Source organism: Eucalyptus grandis, chromosome 8 (genome assembly GCF_016545825.1).
Source record: "Eucalyptus grandis isolate ANBG69807.140 chromosome 8, ASM1654582v1, whole genome shotgun sequence".
Classification (NCBI taxonomy): domain Eukaryota; kingdom Viridiplantae; phylum Streptophyta; class Magnoliopsida; order Myrtales; family Myrtaceae; genus Eucalyptus; species Eucalyptus grandis.
Window position 1 is genome coordinate 41,099,806 of NC_052619.1, and position 18,565 is coordinate 41,118,370.

An 18,565-nucleotide genomic window follows, 5' to 3' on the forward strand; every position below is an offset into this window, starting at 1 on the left:
TTCATTAGGGAGTGACCAGGTTCTCTCGTGGTGAGTATGGTGGATTATCCATCATCATTTCGCTGCCCACCTCTGGAGTGTCTTACTGTTACATTGCCAAATTTACTTTACAAGGAGAGCAGTCGCTTGCTCCTTCCAAGCTCTCAGTTGGCTAGACCTACCTTCCTGGTTCTTGCTCATCATTATTCAGAAAATAAGACACGTGAAGTAGTATGGTTCTTCTTGCATTCATTTGCCGAACATAACCATTCTTCATTGCTGTAGATTAGGGGCCTTGAGAGGATTCATGGGTCAATTAGCTTGACTTTTCCACGCTTTTGACTTATGAAATAGTCAGCTAGATGTGGTTATAAATTGATTTCTAAATATTTATTTTTTAGAGTTGAATGAAGTTAACAATCAATCCAGGTTTGCTGTCTTTTTCATCATACTCTTTTTCTGAGGTTGTTTCTGGTGTTTTCTTTTTAGGGTGAAGTGTCGTTATCACCCTCTCTACCTAAGCGGCTTTTTATACCACAATTTTTTGAGTGTCAGACGGTCATATGAAAGAAGAGTAGTTGTTAGAAACAACTGATCGGAACTTTTGATTTTGATTATGCCGAGCTTTGTTTTTCGAAAGTATGGACTCCAGTCTATCAGATGATTCTGTCAATAGCCCAATTTGAGACTAGCGTTTCAATGATTATCTCTTGATTTTATGGTCACTGGCTGCTGCTGCAAGAATTGAGTTTCCCTTTAGTCGACCTTTATCCGTACGTAACTCGCTTATTTACACATTTGCAATTTTCTCTGCCTTCCAGCATCTTCAAGATATTTTTGCTCTGATAATGTCTGCAATCTCTAACGAAGCAATTTCCACACGTTAAAATTGAAGCTCTACTCAAGTAGCCCTGTCTTTCAAACAACAGTACGATGTACTATGATCGGCTAGCTGTCCGGATAGATGAGTATGAGAAAAAGTAAGGACTGTGCAACAATTTGTTTGGACCCTCGACGACATCCTAACATTCCTAACATATGTTGGCGGGTCTCACTTGGAATCTATCGAATTCAAAGATCCTAATAGTTAAGATCAATGTGCATGCATACCACAAATTTCGATAACTGATGGGACAATAATTTATGATAAAAAGATAAGTTCGATTTCATGCAAATGAGTGAATTTGGGCCGATTATTTTCAACCCGACCGAACCGATTGACGGGCCTAATAGATGCACCTTATGAGAGAATTCACGCCATGCTAGATCTTCCAAGTCTCTCCGCGGTCTCTACTTTAACGATATTAACTAACGTCACCAGCGCGAACACCATGGGAGAAAGTTAGCTTGAGACGGGGCCCCGCAGGCCACGAAGACCGAAGACCAATTTATGTTCACGTGTCCTCCACCAACCCGAACTCCATATTTTATTTCATTTCCCATTTCCCCCAGCTTCCTTTTCGTCATCATAAAGGCGCATATTCGTCCCCTCGTTTCCCCTTCATTTCGATCGAATGCAGAGCATACCGCTTCCAACTCGAGGCTCCATAACGATCTTGCATTTGTTCCTTTCTGGGTTCTTGGGTTTTAGCTGTTTTCGTCCGTGTCGGAGGGCAATCTTTCATATCCCAAGTTCGAGATTAGCATTCGTTTCTTAGATCAACTCGATCTGAAGTTGCAAATTTGGGGGCTTTCCGTTTCTGTCGTCGTTTCCGGCGCCTGGGGATTGTTGGGTCGTTGCCCATTTCGGTTTTTTTCTTCGGCGATTAGCTCAAGGGGTCGGGTCAAGAAGCGGGCGTTGACTTTCGTCTTTGCGTGCTTTGGGTTTATAGTTTTTAACGCCTCCCTCCAAAATGATCGCCATGTTTTGGATTGGGGGTGTCGGTTCTTTGTGATCGCGTGATTCTTAAGCAATTTGGGCAAATGGGTTTTCCTTTCAGCCCGAAGACCTGGCACATCTTGTCTTTGCTTAAGGTTTTTTAAAGTGGGTTTTGACTCGGCATCAGAAGAAATTTTGGTGGTCCTGTTGTAAGTAGCGGTGTAACTGTTGATGGGTGAGATCGCTAAGGATGTAAATGGCTACCATGAGAAGCCTGTGAAGCCTGTGAGTGATGTAGACTCTGGAAAGGATGAGGGTCATGGCGATGTAGAAGAGGACAGTGAGGTGAAGTCGTTGTTGCCGCCGAGACGTGGTGGCATGATTAGAAGCTCCGAGAAGACTAGGAGGAAGGTGCAGTGGAATGACAGCAACGGCAACAGTCTCACCGAGGTGTTGGAGTTTCAACCGAGGTATGACACATTAGTAGTATGTTAAATGTTTGAATGTGCTCTTAAAAGTCTGTAAGCTGTCATGTTTGTGATTATAAGTTTTATTCTGGAGGGTTAATGTTGCGTTTTCTAGGATGAACTGCCTCAATCTTATTAAAGCTTAGACACTATTGTTGTAATTGTGGTTCTTCAAATTGTGGTGGGTGGCTATTAAGGGCAGGATTTATGGTTCTTATTATCTTCTTAGGTGAGAAAACAGAGAAAATAGTTGTTATGATCTTACAATAAGTGTGCAGGGTGCTGACTGGTTAGTACTGGTCTTGTATCCGGCCTTACTAGGGATGATGTAGCTAAGAAAGCTTAGTAAAGTGACTTTTGAGGTTTTCTTGCAACTATAAACAGAAGTTATGTGATGTGATATTCTAATTCCGGTGCTGGTGCTTGGTTCTGAGTACAGTCTAAAAGTGTGAAAGAAAGAGGATTTTGACCTTTGATGGCAGTCTCCATTGGTGAAGGAGAAAAGTTCCTCTTAATATCGTTTTCCCTTTGATATTTCAGTTTGCCAAAGGTTGGAAATGAATAGTTGTAATACCATTAGTTCAGTATGCCATGGCAAGTTAATATTTGCTGTCATAACTACAATTTGACTTCATGCTTGCAATGGTTTCATATTAGTAATTGAGAACGGGAAGTACCTAACTGTTGTTTGTTTGTCTATACTTAATATTACTGGTGAACACAGTATAACCAAAAGCTCAATGGGTTAAGAGGATCCATGTGGTCGCCTCCACTTAGAGGGGAAATCTTGGTAAGGTGGTGTAATCTAAATTGTTATAATTAATAAACTAACTTGTTTGAGCAACTAGAGCTTTAGTGATGCTTAACTGAAGCAAGGTCGGTCAAGATTTTTCCATTATTGCGCTACATAATTTGTTTCTCTCTTCACCTGTTTAATAGTTTCGTAATACATTTGCAGTTTATGCTTTCCCATGTCTGGAACTTGTCAGCTTATCTATTAAACAATAGATTTGAAATCCAATAAAATTGAGAAGCCAATATATCTAGGGCTAGTCAAGGATTGGCCGAAGCTTGACTCTCTTTTAGACATTGTGACCATATGATTGGGCCGTCTTCTGTGACAATGGCCAGTTGCTCTGTGACAATGGCCAGTTGCTTGTAAGAAGGTTTTTAGCTTTTTCCACTGAAATAGATCAATGGAACTCTTTTTCATGGTCTACAGTGGAAAGGTCGATGCTAGACATGCTTTCTAGCAGTCTCTACTTTTCCCTTACAATTTTCATTAGATTTGGATTCTTACTGTTAAAACATTGAGCTTTCTTGATTATTGAAAACTGCACCAGAGAATTCGCAGATTACGATGTTTGAGGAGAAAGAAGGCCTTAAATTGCATAATTTATCTTGTTAAGACCTCCTTATCAGTCTTTTTGTCCTTGTTAAATGAATGTTGACAGTAAGGTCTGTTATTTTAATGCCAACCTAGGAGGTATTTAGAGGCTTCTAGTTATGTTGGTCGAGGGTTGATTTGCGTCATCACTTCGAATATATAAGGATTCTCCATGTACCTGGGAAGATTTAATATTCAAACCTGCAAAGACATAGTGGAGAATTTTTTTTGTTGAAATCTATGGCCGAGAGTAGATGATGATGAGATTGACCTAGCTCTCATAAAAATGAAGCAGACATTAAGCAATGCGTGAACCCTTTTGGACCATAATCAATATCTCCTTAAGTATGGCCACAAACAAAATTGAGTGCCTACACTTGAATGAAAGCATGACATAATGGAATGGGGAATGTGATGACTTTTTAAGTAAGGGGAGGGAAGATAGTGATTCTACAAGTGCCAAATGATGAATGGTTTTATCTGATCCTTCACATTGCATATGGTTGCTTTGATGCTCATGATCAAACAGATCTGTTGCTTTAATTTTGAAAGGATGTGCCTTCTCACTGGTCCACTGGTCAGCTCTTGTTCTGGACTGCTATATATGTTCTGCGATGTCAATTTGCTTTCTTTTCATGTTTAATTTATTGGAAGGTGTGACCCTCACAGGTTTAATGATCTTTCTGAATTCGTGCATGTAATACTAATCTTGTAAAGCTGTAACGAAATTGTTGCTGGCAGCAAGTTATATGTGAAACATGTGGATTGTCCTTGCACTCTTCATATGACTAAATTGAAAAGCATTAGTGAAGTTCAAATGTGATATACATGTATATATATCAGATAGAAAAGGGTAAAGGCAAGGAAATATAGACAATGGATATGAAAAATTTAGGAAAGCCTATCCTTATGTTACTAACAAGAGAGTAGTAGGTCTTCATATTAACCATAGGCCCATAAATATCCCTTGAAAATCAAAAACCAACTAATGATGAGCCAAATGTAGTGAAGAAAAAAGACAATTGTCATTTTTCTGGATGTCCCAGCTTAATTTGGCTTCTGCATTTAGTTAATAAGAGACATGGAATTTGATGGCCAGAGACTCATCTTCTCCTAAGAAGAAGTCAACACAGTTTGATTTGTCTGTGAAAAAGTTGCTGCAATAGTAGTGTATGGTGGGTTGGGTGTCTATTAGGAATCCATTGTCATTAAAAATGTCTGCACAAGTTGCTGTACTCTTCTTATTTCCTAATTTTCTTCCTGCCTGCAGAAAAGTGGTGATACATGTTCCATCTCTAATCGGTCATCGTTTTCTTAAATAAACTAATCTGTCTGAGGATGAGTGCATCCTTTCAACTGCATATAACCTGAAGCAAACTTGGCGAACAGATCACCAGATTCCTCCCTTCAATCTCTTTGCTTTTGAATATGCTTCCTTGCCTTTGAGTTCGAGTATACATCTGAGTTCTGTCCACATATGATGCATAGGCACCTTTATGCCAATTAAGCAGAAAATAGATTAGGGGTACTCAAGAAGGAAGCTGTTGGCATTAATAATAGCCAAACGAAAGCGATGGTGGTGGTTGTAGATTCATTGTTCCCTGCTTGATAAAATCAGATCTGTGGATGCTTGGAACTCTCACCCATTGCAGAAAAAGAAATGATGAAGAACGAGTATGCTGTATAAATAATCTCATCTAAACAATCTTTGTGGTCTTTTTTCAGTTGAGTGAACTCCCTAGTTCTTTTTTTTTTTTTTTTTTTTTGGGTACTTCATCTTTCTCCAGATGTTACTTGACTTTTATTGCTTTTTCCCTGATTTTGATGCCTTGTGATAAGCATTGCCTTGTTGGTCCTGCAGTGAGCCAAGCGACAGTGACGATGACGATAATGATTCTTGCGTATGTACCATAATGTAGAAGCGTATTACTCTTGCTCACCACACATGACGGATTGGCCATGTCAACACCATCACTTATTGTCAAGGATGATTGTGTGGTTCGGGAATGGCAAGCAATGAATATTGCCTCCACCAAGATTGTTTTCTGCGACATCATGAGTCTTCTGGTGACTACGGCTACGAAAAAAGAGGAAGAGTAGTGCTTTTCCTCACATGAGGAAATAAGGTGTTGGGTTCATCTTGATAGCCTAGGATGCAAAATACTATGTATAAAATACATTACAAGTGAATTCATACCGCATTCGCTCGAGTATGAGTCTAATTGAACGCTGAGATTACCATGCAGGAGGATTCTCAATGGTAAGAAAGACGCAATACTGAGTTTATGACCATGTCGCCACCCATTATTTTTTGCTTAATACATAAATACATATATATACATATACATGTGTGTGTGGCTGTCTCTCTCTCTCTCTCTCTCTCTCTCTCTCTCTCTTGATCTGTTTTGCTGTGTGGTGTAATTCATCAAAGTTATGGAAGCATGGTGTACTTCAACATACTCTTTGTTAGCATTATAGTTCTTCAGGCTGGAAATGTTAATTCTGCAAAGAATCCAGAATCAACATGTGAGATTTACTAATCACTCACGAATGTTTCTAGGAAGTAAAACCTTACGAACCCATATTAATGTTAAATGATTTTCTGTTTTAAAATTTACTAAACATATTAGAATTCATTTACATTTAAAAGAAAATTAACAACCCTTTATAATGATCACCAAACTCTCAAAAAGTATGCTGGATAAGACCGCTCATCTAAACAAAATAGGGAAAAAGAATTAGCCCATTTAACATTCATGGGAAGGCGGCTCCTCGGTGATAAACGTGATCCTCGTGATCCTTGAGATTACTTTAGGTGGAAGATTACTTTAGGCGGAAGATGATGTGATTTGAACATATTATATCCAAATCAAGAATTCTTAGCAGGCATAAGATTCCATCAATTAATAGGTGGTATCTTAGTAAGTGCGCGGGCACGCGCGTGTATACACACACATATATATATTCTTATATGAATATAATTTCTGTGTTGTGAGTAATTAAAAATTTGTCAACTTCCCAAAGTCATGAGTAACTTTATAATTATCACATTATAGTTAGTATTTGTTAAACGTGGTCAGTACTTTTTCCACACAGAAAATTAAGTTGTCAACTTCTTTTTATAAGTAAAAGGGCGAAGAGGGGGCAATCGGTGCTACGGGCCCATTATGGACGTCAATGTAAGGGTCTTATATCTATTTTGCAAATTTGATTTGAACCTTTGCAACAGTAATAAACCACTTGCGATCCGAGAGTTTAAAGTTGGTGAGCATGTTTCCATAACCTCATGAAGTAATTAGCAACTAGGAAGTCTCACCATACAAGGCATGCCACTGCTAAGCAATGTAGCATGAGTCATTTAGATATTCGCTCATGATGTGAATCGAATTTATGATATTGTAGAAGACAAGTAACCTTTAATTATTAGGGCAACCACCTTGGTGGTATAAAATAGAATAGTAGGTTTTCAAATTGTTTAATAGCTTCTTCTATAACAAAAGCAAGTAGTACTAATTCGGTCAATCATTAGCAACTTTTCAAGGTGAAATGTCGATTTCGGAGTTGGAGAGTAATTTTTTTTTTTTTTTTTTTATAGTCCATTATAAAAGTTTAAACCCAATGCTCGAGTAGAGTTAGTAAATGTTGAGCAACTTCTTAAGACGAAAAGCGAATATTCTGAAATTAGTTGCTACTAAGTTTTCTTGAAAATTACTTCTGTTGAAATTTATTTTCAAGGTAGGGACACCGTGTTCCCAGTTATATTGTGTTTGTCTAATCGTACGGTTCTCCTTCTTTTCTTCTAAAATGAACGGTCCTGATGGCCCCAAGTACACATCCGTGCAAGAGTCCTATGCTAGTTGAAAGCATATAGAGCCTCTTGAAACGGATACCTTCATTTGAACAAATATCAAGCACTGTATAATCCAAAGAGCTACCAACCGTGGTCATTGTTCTTTTGGGTTTCTGGCTTACATTCGAGTGTCATGGACTAATCTCAAATTTGTATCTGCCGAAGTCCTTTTTTCCGGAGCACCTCAGGAATGAGTGAAGCATAAAATCCTCGCTTTTGGGTTCATCTCGAGAGAATGTTTTTGAGTTTGGTAATTAGAATAGGCCTTGAGTGAGGAATGATCAGAACTCAATACTTTGTTTGAGATGCTTGACGTGGAACAATGGCGATGATTCTGAAGTACGACAGTCGTCCTTTCATTCTATTAACAGAGATATTAGGAGAATAAAACATGGATCTCAAATGTGTGTGATTTTGCAGAAATTTTGTTGTCCGAACTGGGTTCTATATTCATTTCGAATCTTCAGTTCAGATGTAAACAGATGAACTATGATGCTGAGAATATTGGTTTCATGTTGAAATTCATAGTCAACCCTCTTGGCAGTTCAAGACAATCAAACAAGATATGATCATCACCAACAAAATAACAACAACCAGAAGTAGTCAAGCACCCCCCCAAATACCCTAAGGCGAAAAAAAGACCAATTCTCTCTCACAAACAAGAAGCAGAGAGCAGATAAACAATCGTTGCCTTTTAAGAGGCAAAGAATATGACTCAAAACACACAAAATATCGGATGATGGCATGTATGTGACTGAAGGTTACTGTCTTTATCCAGGATGATGGATGAAAATCCTAAACACAATGTTGTCAAATTGTATTGCCATGTGCAATTGCTTTATTACAGAAGACCGGTGTTTCATCAGCTGTTTCCTTGTTATTCCTTAGATTCCCATGAAGTTCATCTCGATCCCATCTGTTGATGAATGAAGTCAGCTTGATGAAACATGCTTTTGCTTCGATCAAACGGTCTTGAATAAGATGGCGCTGCTCTTACTAACAGGTGCATTCTTGGACGGGACAGCATTGGACGAGACCAACCAGTTTGAAAGGCTCGTGTTCACCGTGCCAAGAGGTTTAGATTTAGAAGCAACTGGATTGGATCCCAAAGAGGAAGCTGAGGGACTAAAGCTAGCATTCGGTGAAAATGGCGTGCTAGATTGTTTCTCCAATGCTACATTCTCCTTGAGCTGGTGCTTAACCTGCATCGCATTCGCCTTGATTCTTTTCCACTGCACAAGATTTTCGACTGGGTTTAGTACAGAATCAACGTACTGAGTCCTACATCGAGCATTTTCACTTGTGTTCAGAGTTTTCGTTTCTAGGACACTCATGGAATGATGGGATGATATTGGGGTTTCAGTTTTGTCCAAATCTGACCGCCACAGAGATACTTGCTCTTTCATACTCGAAGACACTGGGGAATTGAATTGCAGGGGAATTTGCTTCTGGCTCATTCCAGAATCCTGCATATTGCCGTAGAAGTCAATATCCTCGTCACTGCCTATATCATCATCCTCATCTTCGAGTTCGAAATCGCTGTCGTCGTCGAGCAATTCATCTTCCTCATCAGAGCAGTCCCTGCAGTTCTGATACCTATAGTTCTCTGAATTGCGAGCACCTGCCGAAGCGATTGAACCCTCGTCGAGTAGCGTCGGGGACGGATCTAGCCGGGATGTTTCATCATCGGGTCTTCTCTTATCTCCCTCTTTATCGCTATCCGAGAAATAAGGATCCGCATTCGGGATAGGCTCATAGGTCTGGACATTCAAGTTGAACCGGACTTTCTTTCGTGTCTTCGCACTAGATTGTTTCTTGCTATGTAAAACCAAAAGCATATGCAAAACCATAAGCACCGTCCTAACGAATCAGTAATTCAAGCAACCTTTGCTAGAGAGATTCGACTAACCTCAAGGAAGAAGTCGAGGTGCTGGAGTCCTGGCCGATTTCCAGATCTAGTTGGGACGAGTTATCGAGAGGCTCATACTTCCCATGGCCAACCTGCGAACAACCCAAAAACACATCGATCACGAAACAGAGGAAGGTCAAAATGGGAAGCTCTGGACTTAAAGAAAAAAGGGTCTTATGTACTTGGTCTCCAGGATGGATCGGCTTTCTTCTGCGCCTCCGCTTCTTGGAGAGCCCGAAACACGCAAGAAAGCACCCCATCAAACGGCAGAAGCTCAGTCTCACAAAGGGAGGGAGTGTCTTCCTCAAGGCTTGAAGATCTTCATGGAAGAGGAGAAGTTCGCCTCAAATGAAGAGAGCCCATCAAGGAACAGAGGCAGACAGAGAGACCGAGAGAGACTGCGTGGCGTTCTGCGGTGCGTGACGGGCATTTGATGATGAGAGAGAGAGAGAGAGAGGGTTTGAAATCTTGGGGGGTGGCTCCAAGGCGTTTGAAAAAGGGAACGTTGGAGTCTCATAATGAAGGAGAAGAGAGAGAGAGGTGGTGTGGTGGGCGCTCGAGGCTTTTTTTATTTAATGAAGGAGACGAGACAAATCCAGCTTTTGTCTGTCTGACAGCTTGGCGGCTTGCTTTTTGCTACTGGTTACATCCTCTCTTTTCGCCCATGGAACTTTTTCTTCCTTCCAAAATGAATATATATTTTCCTAGGACAAAAAAAAAAAAAATCCTTACTTCCGGATGCATTATATTTAGACTTTATGCACAACTAGACAACATGGGATATCTGAAAAAGTGATTCAAATTTGATATGACATAACATATGTGACATTCTTTACAGCATCAGGGATAACTCGTTCCCTTAGTAATTTTGATTATTTAGCCCGTTTAATGAAAAATGAATGTGACCGACATTTGATTTGTCAAATAACAACACAAACGGTCAATTGTTATGTTGCATTTGGCAGTAACTGTATTTCGCAGGTACTTCCTTTGGTCAAGATTGCATATATTTTTATTATATGGTTGATATTACGAAAAATCAAAAACTTATATAACTATGATAAATTTGTTCCAAACCAATTTAAAATCCAAAATTACTATATATGTGATAAATTTACTATCTATTAGTTTACATTAAATTTTACCTTTAAATTGTTGAGTTGAATAACATATGATTATTAACCAATGTACTAGTTTGGTGTTTTATCCTCCACTTGTCACACGTGTAATGATTGTGGTTTTTCATAATATTAATTTAATTCAAGGAAATTGACGAACATACTATTTTGGCGTCTTAGGTGGTTAAACAAATTAGTTTAGGTTAATTTATCACAAATGTATCAATTTTTGGTAATTTTTAAAGGTAAATTTGTAGAGATTTTTTTGTGGTATTAACTTTTCATTGTAGCAACAATTACTATATATTGATAAGCACACCACTATTGTGTTTGGTTCGACGTAACAAGCATTCCATGTTGCACTCTCAAAATTGAATGGGGCATTCCATCGCTTCACGTAAATGAGGGAATTACAATTCCTTTCCTTTTTTAGACAAAAAAAAAACTATTCGATAAGATTATATGGAAAATATCAATTATTGATACTTATTATTAGTATAATTGAAGTAAGAAAATACAGTCAATACTATAAACCTAAATTGGTACATTTGTGAAAAATTTATCTAAAATTAATTTTTTGACTACAAAATATCCAAATTGGTAAACATGTGACAAATTTAATCCAAACTATTTTTTTGACCACTAAATTCCCCAAATTAGTATATTTATGATAAATTTACTTTCTATTAGTTTTCATTAAATTTGATTAATAGTATGAAAAATTACAAATTGATATATACATATATATATATATATATGTGTGTGTGTGTGTGTGTGTGTGTGTGTGTGTGTGCGCGCGCGCGCGTGTGTGATAAATTAAGGCTAAAATCCCAAACCGATGTGTCATCTAATTTAACAATTTGATAATATTAACGGAAATTAGTGGAAGATAATATTGTCATGGACATACTAGTTTTGGGTATTTGGCAGTCAAAAAACTTGTTATATGTAAATTTGTCGTGAGCGTATTAGTTTGAGGTTTAAAGAATATTAATTATTGTCAAATTTAGTTAAATATGAGCAATTATCTATTTTAAACCTATATTACAATATATTTTTTTCGTTAAAACGTAAATTATTTAGTTAAAAAATAATATAATTAACATTAAATATGTGTTTGATTGATATTTTTTTTTTGGTAAAAGGTAATAGGTATATAGACAATAGCACAAAAAGCTATACAGAAGTACAGCAAAGGGAGGGGGCCCGGCACTAGCTCACACTCAGAAGGACAGAATATCCAAACGAGTGGAAGGGGGCTAGGGCCAAGGGGGAAAGAGCTGCAAGAGAGATACATTGCAGATAAAAGCAGCAGCAAAAGAAGGCCAAAACAGCGGCCAAGGGCAAAGAGCACACAACACTGTGGCCCGCACAAGGAAAAGATGCAAAGAGGAGAAGAAGAACAGGAGAGACAGCAAGATGGGAACCCAACCCGCAACAGGATCGGGAGAGATCTATCGAAGTATCAACCAGCAAGAGCGAGAGCCAAATCAATCAAAGATGGAGGGAGGGATGCCCCAACTAAGTTGTAGTCTTCTATTGCGGGGTTGTCCCGGGACCTTGGGAAAAGAAAGAGCCTGTCATTGACAGCTTTTACGAAGGAGGTCCTTGAGAGCCGGGATGTATAATCTTTCATTGCGGAAGATAATGTTATTTCTTACTTTCCAAATGAGATAACATAAGGCACCAAAGGCAAAGCGAGCCAAGGATTGGTGGAAGGATGCATCGGAAAGGTGTTCAATAACCCATAAAAGATTGTCATTCCAAGCAAGATTCCTCCAAGGTAAGTTACACTTAGCCGCCCAAAAGGATGCAAGGAGATTAGTGATAGAACATCCAAAGAAAAGGTGATCTATCGAGTCTAGTATAGAAGAGCAGAAGGCATAAGTAACATTAGGGATTCTCTCGTGAGCTAATAACAATACCTGGGTTGGCAGTCGATTGCGGGAGATTAACCAAAGATGGGTTTGATATCGAGGAGGTAAGGAGGGGCTCCATATAAACCTCGACCATGGGATTGCAACACCCTTCAGCCTTAGAAGGCACCAAGCTGAGGCAGTAGAAAACACTCCTGAGGAATGACCAAGCCATAGAAGACGGTCACTGGCCTCATTGAGGTTTGGAAGGGGATCGTCCCAATTAGTTATAGAGCTGGCAACAACAGAAGACAGGGGAAAGGCAGTTAAAACAGTAGCTACCGTAGCAAGTCTTGATATACCAGAGGAGTAGATTTCACGGTCAGAGAACAGCTTGTAGAGCGGACCACGAGGGTGCCAGTGATCAAACCAAAAAGAGACAGATAGCCCATTACCAACACGCCATTTAAAATGATGTTGGATCAAGTCACGAAGGCCAAGCAACTTCTTCCAAGCCCAAGAGCAATAGGTAGGTCTTGGGACAATCCAGAAATTTTTGCGATTTAAGAAGATGGAATGAATCCATTTAGACCAAAAGCGACTCCTTATCGGTGAAAAGGAGCCATAGGTGCTTGAGCATGACAGCAATATTGCTCACCCGAAGGGATCTAATACCCAAACCGCCTTCCTCCTTAGGTAAACAGACATCCACCCATGCCACCTTGGCGCCCCCAGACCCTAAGCTCGGGCCTTTCCAAAGAAATTGCCGGAAAATTTGTTCAATTCGGTTGGTGAGCGAGGCGGGAAGGATAAATACACTAGACCAATAAACCCGAATAGAATGAAGGACAGATTTGATTAGCCGCAATCTGCCCGCTAAAGAAAGAAACCGATTTGTCCAAGATTGAAGTCGAGAAGTAATAGTATTCACTAGGGAAACACAAGCCTCTTTGCCCAATCTTGAAGAAATAATAGGTACACCGAGGTACCTAAAAGGGAGAGAGCCCAGCTGAAATCCAGAGGTACGCACCAGAGCATTCCTTAGGGAATCAGGGCCACCCGAAAGAAAGATTTCACTTTTGTTGAGGTTAGGATTGAGCCCAGACCAGCTAGCAAAGGAATGAATTCCATCCAAAAGAAGCCGCAAAGATGTCATATTAGCTTCCGAGAATAATAGAACATCATCTGCAAAGAAGAGGTGAGAGAGCCTGGTTGCTTTACATCTCCAGAAGAAATCAAAACCCAGCTTGGCAGTTTGGGTGTTGAGAATTCCAGTAAAAACTTCCATAACAAGGGTGAATAAATAGGGGGACATGGGGTCACCTTGTCGAATTCCTCGCCCGCTTGGAAAGAAGCCATGGAGCTCACCATTAAGGGAGATAGAATATTTGGGGGACCGAATGCAAGTCATCATTCGGTGGACAAAGAGAGGAGGAAACCCAAAGGCCAATAAGGTTAACTCAATAAAATTCCAGTCTACCGAATCAAAAGCTTTGCAGAAGTCAACCTTAATGATGCATTTTGGCCGGCAAGGTTTGTGATGAAAATCTACGAACAATTCTTGGGCTAGCATAATGTTATCACTAATGCGTCTACCTTTAACAAAAGCATTCTGAGGTAAACTGATGATCGAAGGCAGCACAGCGGCTAACCTGTTAGCCATAATCTTGGTAATGCATTTGTAGATTGTAGCAGCAAGCAATGGGTCGGAAGTCGTTGACAGACGAAGCATTGGGGATCTTCGGGACTAAGGTCAGGATGGTTGCATTAATCTCCTTAAGAAGATGACCAGTTGCAAAGAAGTCCCGAACCGCCAATAAGACCGAAGGGCCAACAACTTGGTACAATTGTAATAAATCTGTTCCAAACTAATTTAAAACCCCAAACCGGTATATCTATAAAAAATTTACCATCGATTAGTTTTTGTTAAATTTTACTTTCAAATTATTAAGTTGGATAATATATGCTTATTGACTGATGTACTAGTTTCGTGTTTTATCTTCCGCTTGTCACACGTGTACTGATTGTGGTTTTTCGTAGTATTAATTTAATTAAAGGAAATTGACGGAGGGCAAGTTTGTCACAAGCATACTATTTTGGTGTCTTAGGTGGTTCAAAAAATTAGTTTAGGTTAATTTATCACAAATGTATCAATTTTGGGCAATTTTTAAAGGTAAATTTGTAGATATTTTTTTTTTTTGTGGTATTAATTTTTCATTGTAGCAACAATTACTATATATTGATAATCGCACTACTATTGTGTTTGGTTCGATGTAACGAGCATTCCATGTTGCACTCTCAGAATTGAATGGGGCATTCCATCGCTTCACGTAAATGGGGGAATTACAATTCCTTTCCTATTTTTAGACCAAAAAAAACTATTCAATAAGATTATATGCTTATTAATTAGTATAATTGAAGTAAGAAAATATAGTCAACTGTTTATTTTAATTTTATACTATAAACCTAAATTGGTACATCTGCGAAAAATTTATCAAAAACTAATTTTTGACTACAAAATACCCAAATTGGTAAACATGTAACAAATTTAATCCAAACTATTTTTTTACCACAAAAACCCCCAAATTAGTACATTTGTAATAAATTCTATTAGTTTTCGTTAAATTTGATTAATAACATGAAAAATCATGTGATAAATGAAAGCTAAAATCCTAAACCGATGTATAATCCAATTCACAAATTTGATAATAAAATTTAATAGAAGATAAATATTGTCATGGATATACTAGTTTTGGGTATTTGGTAGTCAAAAACTTGTTATATGTAAATTTGTTGTGAGTGTACCTGTTTGGGGTTTAAAGAATATTAATTATTGTCAAATTTAGTTAAATATGAGTAATTATCTATTTTAAACCTATATTACAATATATTTTTTCTTCAAAATGTAAATTTTTAGTTAACAAATAATAAAATTAACATTAAATATGTGTTTGATTGATATTAATCGTTTTATTATGCTAAATTACAATTAGTAATTTTTAACTATTATCATTACCATTTGTGATTATGTGAACATGGTTTGACTAGATTCCAAGGATGGAATCCGAGCAAATTCTATTGTTTGCTCATGAACATTAATGAGATTCCTCGTTGTTCATCATAAAGAATCTTCAAAGAGATTCCCATTTCAAATAAACAACACTCTTCATTTGCAATCGACAGTAGCAACCAGGGAAAGGCAATCGATGGCTGTGTTGATTGGTAAGTGGTGGTCGGTGGCAACGATTAGGGAATGGGGATGGTGATTGTGATAGAGTCGAGTTTTCTGATAACTTCATGGTGTTAGACATGTGGAATTGGCATATCAATACTAACTATTGTTAGGTAATCCAATTCCACATTTTTAGGAATCTTAATTTCATGTGGAATCCAATTCCACATTTTGATTTCTCTCCAAACATTAAAAATATAGGAATTAGAATTCCATTCTCTGAAGAATCAGTTCCTACTTCCCTTCCTCTTTCATTTTAAACTTGGAAATGGGCCTTCCATTTTACAAATCTTTAAGTCCATTGCCATCTCTCTCTCTCTCTCTCAAAAGATGCTGCAATTCCTTCAGTGATGGCTCTGTTCTTTGTCTGTCCTCCTTGTCCTTTGTTCTCTCCTATTTTCAAATTATGAACGATTCGCTTCCAGTCCTCTTTGCTCTCGTAGCGTTGGGCACCTGCGACGTCACTGAATGTGACAGACACCATTGGGGTCGCCATTTTGATCGGTTTTCAAAAGGTAGCTCCTCCAGGAATTAGAAGTTCTGCACATGGAATATTTTCATCCCACAAATCTATGAACGGACTTTGAAACAAACGATTCATCATCCCAGTAAAAAACACATTCAAATATCAAGAATGATGCTGCAGCTTGAGTGTTGGGTCATTGTTCGATGCTGTTTTCTCGTCACATAATGAAGAGATATATGTGCCTCACTTCTCAACAACAAAGGATGACCTTTTGTGTTGGGTCAATAACAGCAATCAAAGATCAACACAGTAGTTATAGGAAGTAAAATCACGACAAAACAGTCGATATTCAAATCTTAAAACTGCAAAGCCTAAGCATTAACAAAATTATGCACAACTTGATACCCAACCAATGTGATGGTAGACATATGATTAGGTGAAAACACGCCAAGATGCAAGTTACATCTTACAGATGCAAGGGTCGATACTTGCCCATTGGCACTGGTCAATTACCGCCAAGTGACTCTATGAACTAATGCCGTTTGGTTGATGTATAGAAATTGGCTTTCTTCCACAAAAGAGCTCCATAATGTACATAGATGAGTTTTGCCACCCTAACTTGTGCCACTCTTTGCCTTTGCAATCACATTATGAAGAGAAACAGACGGTTTCAAACCTAGCTTCACCATGGCATTCAGTAAATCCTCTGCCTCTTCCCACTTCTGATCCTTGCAAAGAACCTCAATAGTACGACTGTAGCTGCCGAAGTTAGGAACCATTCCTTTCTTGCCCATTTCTGTAAGCAGACTCAGGGCCCTATACGAGCTGCCCTCCATGCAGTATCCATGGATCATTGTGTTGTATATCACATCATTGGGCTCTACGCATCCATTACGAATCAACTTGAACAACTTTGATGCTTCCTTCATATTACCAGTAATGCACAACCCGTGTACTAAGACACCATAGGTGTGCAAATCAGGAATGAATCCAGCCTTCTGCATGGATGCATAGATGTCAGATGCTTTCTCCATGTCGTCTGATCGTGCAAAGGCATCTATTAGAATAGTATAGGTCACTTTCGAAGGAGCAATGCCTCTCTCCTCCATCTCCTTCACCAAATCAGTCACTGCAGGCAAATTCTTGGCTCTAGCAGATCCTGCAATTAAAGTGTTGTATGTCACCAAGGATGGGGAATGACCATTTGACTTCAGTTGATCAAATAAGGTGAAAGCTTTATCCGACTTCCCACAATTACAAAATCCGTGTATGAGCGTGTTATAGGTGATCACGTCTGGATTAATACCACTCCTTTTCATCAAGTCCACCAACCTCTCGGCTTCCCAAACCCTCGAGTCACGACACAGCCCCTGAATGAGAGTGTTGAATGTGACAACACTATACGCGATCCCTCGCTCGCCCATTTCATCAAACAGTTCGAAGGCTCCGTTCACATCACCTCCCTTGCAAAGCACATTGATCATGAGATTGCAAGTATGTACACTCGGAACAACCCCGCTCAGCTTCATCTTTCGGTACAGCTCCAGACCATCTTCCTTCATGCCTTTTCTCAAATACCCATCAATCAAAACTCTGTAGGTGTTGCGTTTGGCGACTAAACCCAACTCGCTCATCTCGGAGAACAATTCTCCCCCCCTTTCGACGTCGCCGTGTTTGCAATAGCCGTCGATCAAGGCCGTGTACACGTAAGCCACTGGAGACCAGTTCATCTCCTTCAACTGAGCGAAAATCTTGAAACCCCGGTCCAAGCGACCGGCTTCGCAGCAGCCCTTCACAATGATCCCGAGGCTCCGCTCGTCGACGACACCGACTTTGGCCCTGGAATCACTGAACAGACGCCATGCCTCGTCGAACGAGCCCGACCGAACGAGAGAACTCAGCAGAGTGTTGAAGGCGCTCGGGTAGGGAACGAGGCCATTTTTCGCCATTTGGGTCAAAAAATCATGGGCTCGCTCCGTTGATGGAGATTGCAAAAGGGCAAGAAGGATTGAATTAAACTAAGTTCTCGTTGGGTTGGGAGATGTGATCAATGAGAAGGCGTGGAGTGGCGGGGTTTCCACCATTGTTGGGCAACAGGGAGAGCTGGGCGGGTCTCTTCTCTCCCTGTCTTTCCCCTTTATACATGTTGGCAGGCTCATTTGCCAATTGTCATTCAAGTTGCCTCTGACTAAGAGTTTGGGCATCTTTCATTAGCGCGGTGACAACTACTTGATCCATGAACAGTTGAACTCGTGCTATTGAAATGAAGTTACCAACCCATGTTAAGAATGTCATCAATCAGATCGAGGAAAATACTGTCCCGGCCGGCAGGCAATCTCATCTCGTTCATCCGATGCAGACATCACGTTTGCAATCAAAACTGTCTGAATTAGTCTCTCTCTCTCTCTCTCTCTCTCTCAACTCGCATGGTCTCATGTTTGTGCAAACTAATTGGAAAGCAGTCGATTTATAACTTACTCGC

General features: G+C 39.4%; 3 protein-coding genes across 3 annotated transcripts; 1 reads left to right on the top strand and 2 right to left on the bottom strand.

The window, feature by feature from the left end:
• Nucleotides 1-1,464: 1,464 nt before the first annotated feature.
• Nucleotides 1,465-5,997, top strand: LOC104414440. Its single transcript, XM_010025560.3, has 2 exons — nucleotides 1,465-2,268; nucleotides 5,514-5,997. The coding sequence occupies exons 1-2, from the start codon at nucleotides 2,030-2,032 to the stop codon at nucleotides 5,569-5,571; spliced, it is 297 nt and encodes a 98-aa protein (XP_010023862.2). The 5' UTR covers nucleotides 1,465-2,029; the 3' UTR covers nucleotides 5,572-5,997.
• A 2,009-nt stretch (nucleotides 5,998-8,006) lies between these two features.
• On the bottom strand, nucleotides 8,007-9,909 carry LOC120286603. The gene is made up of 3 exons (XM_039298910.1): nucleotides 9,594-9,909; nucleotides 9,412-9,503; nucleotides 8,007-9,320 (listed from the first exon to the last, which is right to left on the bottom strand). Exons 1-3 carry the CDS (start codon nucleotides 9,669-9,671, stop codon nucleotides 8,465-8,467), a joined length of 1,026 nt encoding a protein of 341 aa, XP_039154844.1. The 5' UTR covers nucleotides 9,672-9,909; the 3' UTR covers nucleotides 8,007-8,464.
• A 6,421-nt stretch (nucleotides 9,910-16,330) lies between these two features.
• On the bottom strand, nucleotides 16,331-18,410 carry LOC104414442 (pentatricopeptide repeat-containing protein At4g11690). The gene has a single exon (XM_010025563.3). It carries the CDS (start codon nucleotides 18,030-18,032, stop codon nucleotides 16,698-16,700), a length of 1,335 nt encoding a protein of 444 aa, XP_010023865.2. The 5' UTR covers nucleotides 18,033-18,410; the 3' UTR covers nucleotides 16,331-16,697.
• Between the last annotated feature and the right edge of the window lie 155 nt (nucleotides 18,411-18,565).